The sequence below is a fragment of the Gobio gobio genome (genome assembly GCF_949357685.1).
Source record: "Gobio gobio genome assembly, chromosome: 2".
NCBI classification, from domain to species: Eukaryota; Metazoa; Chordata; class Actinopteri; order Cypriniformes; family Gobionidae; genus Gobio; species Gobio gobio.
This window is the reverse complement of record NC_137098.1, coordinates 58183831-58196959: the sequence shown is the minus strand read 5'-3', so window position 1 is coordinate 58196959 and position 13129 is coordinate 58183831. Positions and strand designations below refer to the sequence as shown.

Below are 13129 nucleotides of genomic sequence, written 5' to 3'. Positions count from 1 at the left end.
TGGAAGTGGATTGGTCATGGTCCCTTATGATCTATCGAGTCCTGTCTAGGTCACTTACGTCCCCAACATGTGACCCACATGAAAGATATCACGTGTGTGTGTGTGTGTGTGTGTGTGTGAGAGAGAGATGTTTATTATTTCTATAGTAGAAGGGAATTCTTTTAAATAGTATGGTGTGGCTTTATCTATTATACAACAAAATACATTAAATAAATTTATTTTGTTTTCTTTCTTTCAGATGTTATTAATCGAAATGTTAAGTGTTATTTTTCTTTAGTTGCACCCAACTAAATGGTAAAAAATAATTTAATCTAAACACTCCTCCAACCTGGTTGGTTAAATGATTAATAGATAGTTCCGCCCCAAATTTACATAATTGGTTTAGCCAGTGTTCCTGTGTTGGACTGGTTAGGATGCAGAAATAAAATATTGTATAGTGCAAAAGTGGTTGAAGTGTATGAATGCCTTAGTTATTATTGTCTCGGCATGCATATTAAAGGGATAGTTCACACAAAAATTAAAATTTTGCCATTAATTACCCTCAAGTACCATATGTTGGTAATCAGACAGTTGATGGACCCCATTGACTTCCATAGTAGGAAAAAAAATACTATGGTAGTCAATGTGTGCCGTCAACTGTCTGGTTACCAACATTTAAAAAGTATCTTCTTTTGTGTTCAGCAAAAGAAAAGCAACTCATACAGGAGTAAATGATGACACATATTTCATTTTTGGGTGAACTATCCCTTAAGTAAGTATTTTAATAGTGAAAAACAATTTGTAAGCTATTTATGTAGAGTCTAAAAACTGAGGTGTTGTTATTTGATGCAACAGTAATTCAAGTAAAGAAATGGATGGAAGATGTGTCCCCAGAGCTTGCGCATTTCATTTAGATTTGTATTACCGGTTCCACTGTGAATCAGTGGGACTCAGACGGCAAACATATGGAAGCAGGAGGGCAGAAGTGTTGACCCAAATTTCCCCTGCAGCTTTGAATGACTGACTCACACACTCGCTGCACTCACAGACTCCTACTGCCTTACACACATGCTGAAAGTACGACTTACATTATTCTTTCACCAAAAGAGACCGCCTCTCTCTGCATCAGAAAAGATAGGAAGTCTGTAGATGCCCCACCTTTTGGGTGACTGATATGTGCCAGCAGAGATATGCACCCCCAAGACATCTCATCCTGCCCCCAAAACACCCCCGCTAGGCTAATGGCACCCGCAGGTTTCATTTGTAAGGCACCATAGAAACGCTACCACAATAGGCCCCATCTCGAGTGGGCCCATCTGGGTGTCTTTGTCGGGGCCGCTGAAAGCCACAAAGGCCTGCTGACCTAGAAACACATCAATAAGGGAGAGGGGAGTTCTTCCGATGACAAATTGAAGAGCTAAGGAATTTTTTTTTTTCTTCCGTTGGTGATGGAATATGAGAGGCATCCCGGTTTGTAGGCAGAGTCGGGAAGAGGACAGGAAACCCCTCATTCTCTCCTGCTGTTGGAGGAATCCTTCAGAGGTCACACAGAGGCTTTAGACATGTGTGGGTTTGAGTGTTTGTCAGAAACTGTCAGTGTGTGTTGGAGAGGAAGAAGCACACTGTCAGTGTTTCTGAGTGGACAATTGCTGAACACTATTACAGGAAGTCAGAATAACAGGGATAGTGCGAAGTTATGTAAAATGTATATTTAAAAAGAAACGTAAATTATATATTAGCCAATAAATTGTTGACCAGTCAGCTATGGTCAGAACCATTTTCAGATTTTTTTTGTTGTTGTAATTATGTCCGCACTAAACCAATTGGGAAGCTGATTTGAAAGTTAATTTATATTGTAAAAAATGCAAACAAAAAACACTCTGTCGATCAAAGGTGCAGGGTCAGTACAATAAAAAAAGATATTGTTACTTTTATTTATATTTTTTTGTAACCGCTTTTTAAGATGCTGTTCATCAAAGAATCCTAAAAAAAAGTCAGCCTAAAATATTAAGCTGCCCAACTGTTTTAAACATTGGTAATAATAAGAAATGTAAAAAAAATGCCTATTAATAAGAAATGTAAAAAAATGCCTCATATTCATTTTCTGTTTGTCTATTTATAAAAAATAAAAAATCTGTTCTAGATTAACTGAGACTTGTTACACTTGCATATTTTTGCCCATGACTGTTTTAGTTGCTTCTATTGTTCTCATTTGTAAGTCACTTTGGATAAAAGTGTCTGCTAAATGACTAAATGTAAATGTTTCTCAATCAGCATATTATAATGATTTCTGAAGGATCAAATTCAGCTTTGCCGTCACCAGTTTGACAGTTTATTTTATTTATTTTAAATTGTAATACTATTTCATAATATCACTGGTTTTACTGCATTTTTGATCAAATAAATAGAGTATAATAGAAAACCTTTTTTTTTTACAGACCCCAACATTTTGAATGGTAGTTTAACAGACATCTGTAAGCAGATAATTATTTTCTGGTATACTTTTCTGAGATTTTTTTTTGGTAACACTTTAGTATGGGGAACACATATTCACTATTAACTATTAACTGACTTCTGCCTCAATAAACTTCTAATTTACAGAGTATTAATAGTTAGTAAGGTAGTTTGTATAGCGTTTAGGTATTGGGTAGGATTAAGGATGTAGAATGAGGTCGTGCAGAATAAGGCATTAATGTGTGCTTTATAAGTAATAATAAACAGCCAATATCCTAGTAATATGCATGCTAATAAGTAACTAGTTAATAGCGGGAATGGAACCCTAAAATAAAGTTATATATTATATTATATTATAATATATATAAATACACACACCCCTAATATATATATATATATATACATATACACATACACATACACATACACATACACATACACATACACATACACATACATACATACATACATGCATACATACATACATACATACACATATATATATATATATATATATATATATATACATACACATATATATATATATATATATATATATATATATATATATATATACATATATACATATATATATATATATATATACCGTTACACCCCTAATATATTATATATATATATATATATATATATATATATATATTATATATTAGGGGTGTAACGGTACATGTATTCGTATTGAACCGTTTCGGTACAAGGCTCTCGGTTCGGTGCACGCGTGTACCGAACGGTTATGAATGCAATCTTTAACAGTTAACAGTCGGCTTGTTTAAAGCGCGGAACACACTTCAATCCTAGTTCCCACACAAACATATTGAGTATTCAGTCCATTTTATCACGAAATTCAAACGATAAATGCATTTTAATGCTCTTTAATGTTACGTGACTGATAGACGCGTATCAGTTCAACTTCAAGCGGCAGCGATTGAACGCGTCGCGATCAGGAAGAGAATAAATATAAATTAATATCTTGTTGAGGATACATTACAACTTACTGAAACGTATCATATGTTGTGTAATCACTCCATCGGTGATTCAACCGCGGAAAGACAATAAAACAGCTGGTAAACAATGTCGTGTAGAATCACGCTTACCTCAGAAGTCAGTGTCCACAGCTGTTAGCTCACTAACGTTAGAGAGATTAACTCTTTCACTGAATACATGCACTATATTAGCCTATATATTCATTATATTAGCCTATATATATTCATTATATACTACTTAGCCTGTTAGTGATGTCTTGTTTATTTAATGTTTAAATAAACCTGTCATTAAAATTACAGCCACTAAATGATTATATTTCAACAAAAAATTGGAGAAAAAATTATAATAATTCGATTTAGAAGTTACTGCAAAAACTGCCTTATGTGAAGCTTATGAGTGTTGATTATTATACCTAAAAATAAATAGCAACTGAATTTAGGCTAATAGTTTGGGCTCTGTTGTTAATCTTTAATAGCAATATGTAAGTAAGGGCTCCCTATATAGTTTACAGCATTATCTTTTAAGAAACTTTTAGTTATAACTGAATTCATTTAAGGACAGACACATTTTTTTTTTCATTAAACCACTGTTGAATAAAAATTAATAAAAAGCAATTTTGTAAAACTGCTGTACCGAACCGTGACTTCAAAACCGAGGTACGTACCGAACCGTCAGTTTTGTGTACCGTTACACCCCTAATATATATATATATATATATATATTAATGAATGAATTATTATTTTGTGCATTCGTAATATAATAGTAAATTGTACAATATATTACTTTGCTATGAAACATATTTACACACAAACCCAGTGGATAATTTGAACCGATTCATTTTGAACCGTCCAAACAAGCCAGCTTGCTAAAATATACTGGACTTTGCAATGATTTGTTTGAGACAGAATACATATTTTAGATGAGAGTGATTGATTATTGTCCCCCAAGCAACTGCTAGAAGAAATTGGCAATGTCAACTTTCTTCAGCTATTATAGATCTTCTTGGTGCTTCGGGGTACTAATATGTACAAATGTAATTATGTAAATGTAAACAGCAATACTTAGATTTTCTTCTCACTAAGAAAATGAAAGATTTCTGCAGCTATGAAAATGTTTATCTCAGTACCTCAAAGGTATCAACAGAATCTAATTTAGCAAATGTTTGTCTGTATAAATGATGGAGGTTTCATCGTCAGAGGGTTGAGGACAATGTATAGTGTTGAAGTGCTGGTAGATAGATCAAGACAGGTGTTCCCTTCACTTTTCCTCAGTTCTGTTTTGTAACAGAAATATAAGTACATTTCAGCTACAGGAGGTATAACGTGTGTACTCGCACATTTTCATGTATGGTGGTAGCTGCTGATGGACTGACCATTAAATCCATTACAATCATACTGGCCTCTGATCCTATTGTCAGACACTCCATTCGGCATCTCTGGTAAAGGGGCTAGTGTGTTTGCCATCACTAGCAACCAGAATAAACAGTTGTTCTATTATTTCAACCAAGATTAGTGTTGTTTTTGTTCTCCATGTTGGGATATTTACAGTATCTGATCTGATAGTGACTCTCTGGCCATTCTTTTGTCATGAGGCACGTCAAGAGGCTCACCTCTCTTTGTTTTGGTACAGTTTGGGTTGATGTAGGTGGCATTGATGGTGCTTTCTGTTCACAGAGGAGGACCGCTATGACAGCTACTCCCGCATGCTGCTCAAGTACTTCCTGGCGGAGGGAGTTGTGTGCGGACATGAACTCTTCCTGGCATCCGCCAGAGATCACCCTGATGAGATCATGCAGGTAAGAATAAAATCAAATCAGGTGTTCACACTCGGCCTGTTTGACACTTTGATTCTGTGAACTCCAAGTACATCAAAATACATTATTTACAACCGTATTCTCCTTATATAACTAGTACCTGGCCCTCAAAACAATAAACCTTGAGAAATCTGTGTGTCTTTATCAGTTAAATATTTTTCTTAGCATTGGCCGGGAACAGTTTGACCGAACATGACACAATGTCTGTATATATTATTATGACTCTGCCATAGTCTAATTTATGTATCTACTTTTGGTCTATGGACGCTTTAAAACTGTTGCCTGTCAGTGTTGTATACTTTTGTTATTGGGTGTGTTTGGAATAGAATGCCATACTATTATTTTTGCTGTGTATTATTGTATGTATAGTCTGCATAGTATGCATGTTTTCTTGAAGTATAGCTATGCTTGTACATTACTGAATGTGCTTTGCATGTTCCAAATCTATCCCACAATGTGTGCAAATTGAGCTTGCATTGCTAATGAGTCAAATTATACACTTTGACCATTGCTTCATTGACAGATTTGTTTTATTTTATTTATTTTTTATTTAATTTTATTCTGACATAAATTGCACATTGTATTGCATCATTTGATCAAAAAAGTTGATTTTTGTTTTAACCATTCACATATTTTCTTCATTATTTGATATTTTATAATATTATATTTTGACATCTTTCACATCTTTTCTGGCTTCATTATTTTATCAAATATTTCATTTGTTATTTTATAATTTTATTCTGACATCATGCACATCCTCTTGATTTAATGATCAGACATTTGTTCTATTTTTATTGATTTTATTTTGACATAATTCACATCTTTCCTTGTTTCATTATTTGATCACACATTATTTATTTTAAATGGTCTTATTTTAACATTATTTGCATCTTTTCTTGCTTCATTATTTGATATGGGGCCGTATTCACAAAAGATTTTATCTTCCCACTAAGAGTTGTCCTTAATGGCAGTAAAAGTTCTTAGTTACGAGATTTCTCTTAACTTATCCACAAAGCTAGAGAGCAACTTTTACTATGGAATGGAGAGAAGTCTTAAGCTAAGAGTAAAGGCGGGGTTGACCTCGTTGCTATGGATGATGTCATCATGCTTACTTACTATGACCACAGTGATTGGCTGATAAGAGGTCTCTGTCAGTGATTTAATTATAGAAATATTTTGTTGAACGAGGTTTCATTTTGCTATATTGAAATAAATATATATATATATATTTTTGTTGCCATATTCAAATACAGATTTTAAAATAAAAATGATGCCATATTTAAACAATCTAATTGTCAGCCTCTTACATGTCTGCATCTCAAGAGATTGCAGAATTCAAGCCAAAATTATGTTTTGTTAACAAAGTTTGTGAGGAAATTGTCTATCTAATCAGCGCGAGAGGAGGTATATGCACAGCCGAGAGCCGTCTCGCCTAGTTACCTCGACAGTTTTCTGCATCCATCCCGCCACCCCGTTCCTCACTCAGGGTCTGCAATGTGTGGCAGAACTCTGGTTTTGGGCTAAATTCCAAGCTCGGAGCCCTCAATCCCTTTGGACAGTGCGCCTAATATGCAGTGCGCCTAATATGCAGTGCGCCTAATATGCAGTGCGCCTAATATGCAGTGCGCCTAATATGCAGTGCTAAAATGCTTTGTGAAATACTCTTAGAGCAAAAATTTAGGAGTCCTAAAATTAGGACTGACACGCCCATTATTTTTAAGAGTTTCTCCTAAATCAGCAAGTTAGGAGCTACTTTTAGGGCGTTTTCACACCTACCTGGTTTGGTCCGGATTTTCGGACTTTTCAGTTTGGTCCGAATCAAAATTACAGGTGTGAAACCTCCCCCGTACCACGGTCCGGACCAAACAGACGAAATTTGGTCCGACGAAAAGAGGTAGTCTCGGTCCGGATCAAACTGAACAAAGGTTCGGTTCGTTTCTAGTGTGAAAGCATTTTCTGTATGGTTCGGACTTTCAGACCATTTACAGGAAGTTCCTGTTTATGTTTAAATATTATAATGTTATTTTTAAATTCAATCTAGGCTACATTGATTATGAAAAGTGAAAAGATGCGCAATATGTCAGAAGACAGAAAGTCAGAAATTATTTTAAACGAAATTTTGCATGATTTTGCTTATGAACCTTTCTTTAATGTGAATTTCGTTTTGTATAAATTGTATCTTCATTTTAATCAATGTTTCGTCAGATAATTACCTGGATTTAATAAATAAGAAGCAAATAGTCTAGCTAAAGCAGAAAATAATCGCGGGACCGATCACATGCTTTGCAAATGAACTTGAGCGCGTCTCAAATAAACTGAAACTCAGCAGCTACTCGTCTCACAAACATGAGAAATATGTGTATATAAAGCTTGAAATGTCCACTTTTAAACGTGACGAAAAGAACATAGTCAAGCAATGCGCACTGTTCAATAGTGGCGGTGATATGCGTCCGTCCGTTCATTCACACTTGTCAAAGACGCTGACGTCAGACACACGTCCGTTTACAAACCAATCAATGTCAAGATGCAGCCCACATAGATGATGACGAGTGGACGCAAGTGTGTCACGTAAAGTTCTTTAGTCCGCTCACATAATTGCAATGTGAAACCAAACCAAAACTAACCGAAAGTATCAAATGTATCTCAACGTGAACTTCGGTTCGGACCTTGGTGCGGACTTTCAGGTGTGAAAACGCCAGTCTTAAAGGTCCCATGGAATGGATTTTTATTATTTTATAATGTTTCCTGAGGTGTACTTATATTGTTAGCATGGTTTTTACATCAAAAAATGTCATAATTTAGAAATAAAAAGCATTTTTTCTATACTGTTATTACCCCTCTGGGTGTACTTATATAGTGATGACGATTTCAAAACACGGCATCATGAAGCTTCGAAGCGTTATGATTGGCTCACTGATTCATAACGCTTCGAAGCTTCATGAGGCCGTGTTTTGAAATCGTCATCACCATAGAAGTCGTTATTTAGGGTTTTTTTGCGCACAAAAACTATTCTTGTCACTCCATAAAGTTATTGTAGAACCACTGTAGTGAGATGGACTTTGTAACGATGTCTTTAAAGGGTCTTGAGAGTGTAAAGTGCCATTGTGCCACTGGAGGCCTTTCAGAGCCATCAGATTTAAACTAAAATATCTTCATTTGTGTTCTGAAGATGAACGGAGGTCTTACGGGTGTCGAACGACATGAGGGTAAGTAATTAATGACAGAATTTTCATTTTTGGATGAACTAACCCTTTAATGCCCTGTTTCAAGGGGCGTGTCTGCTGTGAGACTTCAGTGAAAACGGCCACTGTTGTGATTGGCTGACATCTTTGCATTTGAAATGAGTATTAGATTATGTGGCGGAGGGGTGTGGTTTGGCGAGGTCTGAAAGCGCTGCCAGAGAGAGAGAGACGGACTGCATGTGCACCAGAGAGACCCGGAGAAAGATTCCTGACAGAGCTATATCGTACTGAGTTGTTGAGAGCGCTGTGAGCGCGAGTTTATTTTGTTTCTATCTGAGAGTTCTGAATAAACACGAGTCCCAGTCACGCCGACCTGTCTTCTTCCTCCTTATTCTACGAACTTTGTAACATGTGGAACCCCTCTCAAATACTTTTACTACATGTTTTTTTTTTTACCATCACAGCCGTCAAGATGAACGAATCGATTATAGCATTATTTTTAGATCTTTTCCCATCACATGAAAAGCTGCAGTGATGAGCATTGAGTACACAGACAGTCTGTTGATCGCGTGAATGCAGTGATCTCATCATTGCAGCTCGTTTTCTCTCACAAAATGCTTTCACAACAACTAACAGCAAACACGACATTGACATGAATACAGTAAGAGCTTTGTGCAGCATAACCGCGTCATTCCTTATAACGGCAGTTTGGGCAAGTGTGCAGATACACTCGCGACGTGTGATTGACAGATCCGAACATTATAAAGAGTGTTCTTTGATCGCTAATCTAGCATCTAATCAAACTTGAAATAACAGATTGATTTCATGCTACTAACAGAAACTATGTGTAGTTGATCATTTTAGTCACTGGCTTGATTCACTGATGCATTACGCTTAGGGCATCAAGACGGCCAGCGGCGGGACTGACAGTATTAACCGATTTAGAAAGAAAGTCTGCGTGAACTTGAATGATTAGCTACACATCAGAAATCACTGATCACAGATCAGGCATTAATGAACACTGTTACTCACTGTTTGTGGCATTGCTGTCGAATCCATACCGTAAAAGTCTGTTTGTAAAGCCTGTACTGACATTGCGACTGATAAACGGAATCAATTCTCTCCAAATTATCTGGCCGGGCTGGCTAGGCGAACTCATATTAATGTTAAAAAACCTCATAAAATGAAAATGTCATGCCATGGGACCTTTTTAAGATGTTTTGTGAATACGGTCCCTGATCTTTATTTATTTATTTTATTTTATTTGTTGACACATAGTCTTACTATGTGCATGCCAGTGTAGAATGCAACTGTTTAAAATTTACATAGTTGTCTAACCCTCTATGGCATAGTGTTGCCCTCAGGCAACAAACTACTTTTTTGGACCTCACACTGCCCCTTTAACTTTGTTCTATATTTTTTTAAAACATATAATATCACCTGACATGTCTGTTCAATGAAATGATGGGCTGAAGTGGGTGTGACTTTTTGTTTGGGGGTGGAGCAGTCCTTTCATGAAGCAAAGCCACATGGGACACAGTGCCATCAATTGGTTGGATAAATATCACTTTTTAACATGTTTAAATTGAAATAAATGTATTTAAAAATATATATGCATGTGCGTCAGCATGTAAAGAAGTATGTTTGATTGTTTAACTATTTATTTAGTTTTTATTTATATACTAAAACTGTGTTTTTTTGTTTGTTGCCTCAGGGCAACACTGTGCAGTTAGACCACTTTTGTTCAGGCAATATCGTAGTGTTAGGACCATATGGTGCATTCAAGTTTTCCTGGGAAGTTTGTTTTTACACGTTCAGAAAACTCAAAGAATGTGCATTATGAGTATCATTTATGTTTTTTATTATTATTGTTAACACCGATCAGACATAACATTATGACCACCTCCCTAATATTGTGTTGGTCCCCCTTTTGCTGCCCTGAGCCATCGAGGCATGGACTCCACTAGACCCCTGAAGGTGTGCTGTGGTATCTGGCACGAAGATGTTAGCAGCAGATCCTTTAAGTCCTGTAAGTTGTGAGGTGGGGCCTCCATGGATTAGACTTGTTTGTTCAGCACATCCCACAGATGCTCGATTGGATTGAGATCTGAGGAATTTGGAGGCCAAGTCAACACCTCAAACTCGTTGTTGTGCTCCTCAAACCATTCCTGAAGCATTTGTGCTTTGTGGAAGTGTGAAAGAGTTAAAGAGGCCACAGCCACCAGGGAACACTGTTTCCATGAAAGGGTGTACATGTACTGCAACAATGCTTAGGTAGGTGGTGCATGTCAAAGTCACATCCACATGGATGGAGGACCCAAGGTTTCCCAGCAAAACACTGCCCAAAGCATCACACTGCCTCCGCCGCCACGCCTTCTTCCCATAGTGCACATGGTGCCATGTGTTCCCCAGGTAAGTGACGCACACGCACCCGGCCATCCACGTGATGTAAAAGAACACGTGATTCATCAGATCAGGCCACCTTCTTCCATTGCTCGGTGGTCCAGCTCTGATGCTCACATGCCACTGTTGGTGCTTTTGGCGGTGGACAGGGGTCAGCATGGGCACCCTGACGGGTCTCAATGAGCCTTAGCCGCCCATGACCCTGTCGCTGGTTCTCCACTGTTCCTTCCTTGGAGCACTTTTGATAGATACTGACCACTGCAGACCACTGGAACACCCCACAAGAGCTGCAGTTTTGGAGATGCTCTGTCGTCCAGCCATCACATTTTGGCCCTTGTCAAACTCGCTCAAATCCTTACGCTTGCCCATTTTTCCTGCTTCTAACACATCAGCTTTGAGGACAAAATGTTCACTTGCTGCCTAATATATCCCACCCACTAACAGGAGCCGTGATGAAGAGATCATCAGTGTTATTCACTTCACCTGTCAGTGGTCATAATGTTATGCCTGATTGGTGTATGAATATAATACATGAGGTGTTAGTTGTAATTAGTAGTAGTGTTTTTGTATTGTTTGATGTTTTTCAAAATATAATTTTATCTAATGCACATATTGCTTGTTTTCCCTATTGAAAATCTATGTAGAAAACCTTTTTAGTACCCTTATGGCACAGTGTTGCCCTGAGGCAACAAACCAAAATCTGGTTCAGGGGTGGGGGGGTGACACTTTTTTATGATGGATATATTATCAGGGACCCCCAAGCTCCCAAAAAATGGGGTGAAATATATTTTTTTCCCCAAAAAATAAAAAGTCATGCCATAGAGGGCTAATGCATGCGGTTTCATGTAAGCATGCTAAGCTGTTTTCAATGTCTAGTGCATTGTGTGCTTTAGGCAGTACTCTAATATTCCATTTCGAACATAGGCAGTGTTTTCTCTCTCTTCTCCTTCCCCATCTAAGCTTTCCTAGACTGATACATGAATGTTTTGTGTGTGTGGGAGCTCGGGGAGTTACCTGTGAGCTTTAACGAGTCTCACCTTAATGACAGTGGACGGGAGTTCCTCTCTCGCTGGCCTCTGATTGGCCCCCAGTCAACACAAGCTTAATGAGGGCCTGTTGTTGCCCTTTAGACGGTTCCTGCATTGAGCTGTTATTTGTGAAACAGTCTCTGTTTTTTGTTTTTGCATGGTCTGAATTTCCCCCTAAGGGAGACAGTTCCCACCTTCATTTTGGCATTTTTTGGCATTAACGACAGTATCAACCCTGTTGTTTAAACAACAGCTTCTGAAGTGCTTGCACAATTTTGATGTGTTTGTTCATACTTTTGGCCTTGTTAAAACCGGTTTAATTTATTTCCCTTTTCACTAACGAGCTCCAAGGCAGTGGCTTAAACTAGCTTTAGTCTTTCTAGATACAATGTAAAAATCTAGAAATAACTATACCCACACAAATGGAGATAAAAATATAGACAAAATATTTAAATTGTCAAATATAAAAATATGCAGCAATTTGGTTAATGAACTGGTTGATAAACGACCCACTTCATTAGGTGGCCTTAACTATGTACTAACATTTTAAATGAATAATTTGATACAATACACATATTGTGTACATTGTTATACATTTAAAAAAAATACCAGCATGTAATTACATCTTCAATTAATTTCTGTAATTACATTTATAATTACACTGTTGACCCTTCCCTTACATCTAACCTACCCGTATCCCACCTCACTATCAGCAAAAGTGTTTTGCAATACAATATGAACACAATAAGTACATTGTACTTGTTTTTTGATGTAAGTACTTAGTAGTTAAGGCCACCTAATATAAAGTGGGACAGAAAAACAGTGGTTAATGTTTTTTTTGTTTGTTTTTTTTTTAATGGTTTTAAAAAGATGATAAAATTGTTCCAGTTTTAAATGCCTCTAAAGCTTTTAGTAAGGTCAGGAACCAGATGTCTTGCCATATTCAGATTGCATTTGTCAATTGTAAAATAGGACAAACATTTTAGAAGTCCGTTATAGTGGATGTAAATAATGGTTAATTGACATTATTCCATAATTATTTTTTTGTTGCTGCTTTTTCATTTTCTTCTATGTCTAAAATATATATGCATATTTCAAAGAGGGAAAAAATATAGGGCAGATCTCGATTTTGTCCTTTGGGAATTGATTGGAAGGTTGTGGTTTGCTTTTGGTCAATCTCATGTGAGTGACAGGTTCTCCCGCCCTCGCGTCAGTAAACATGTCATCAGAGAAGAGATGACGATACAAGAGGGAAGTTATTTCGATTA

The 13129-nt window shown here is 36.9% G+C and overlaps 1 protein-coding gene across 2 annotated transcripts in view; it reads left to right on the top strand.

Moving 5' to 3' along the window:
- Window positions 1-13129, top strand: part of elp4 (elongator acetyltransferase complex subunit 4) — a gene marked incomplete at its 5' end in the record, with an annotated part of 131341 nt that overhangs the window by 1950 nt on the left and 116262 nt on the right. For both annotated transcript variants that reach the window (XM_079802401.1, XM_079802400.1), the window contains one exon: window positions 5109-5230. In XM_079802401.1, coding sequence (XP_079658527.1) covers window positions 5109-5230 — 122 coding nt within the window. The remainder of the gene's footprint in view (window positions 1-5108; window positions 5231-13129) is intronic.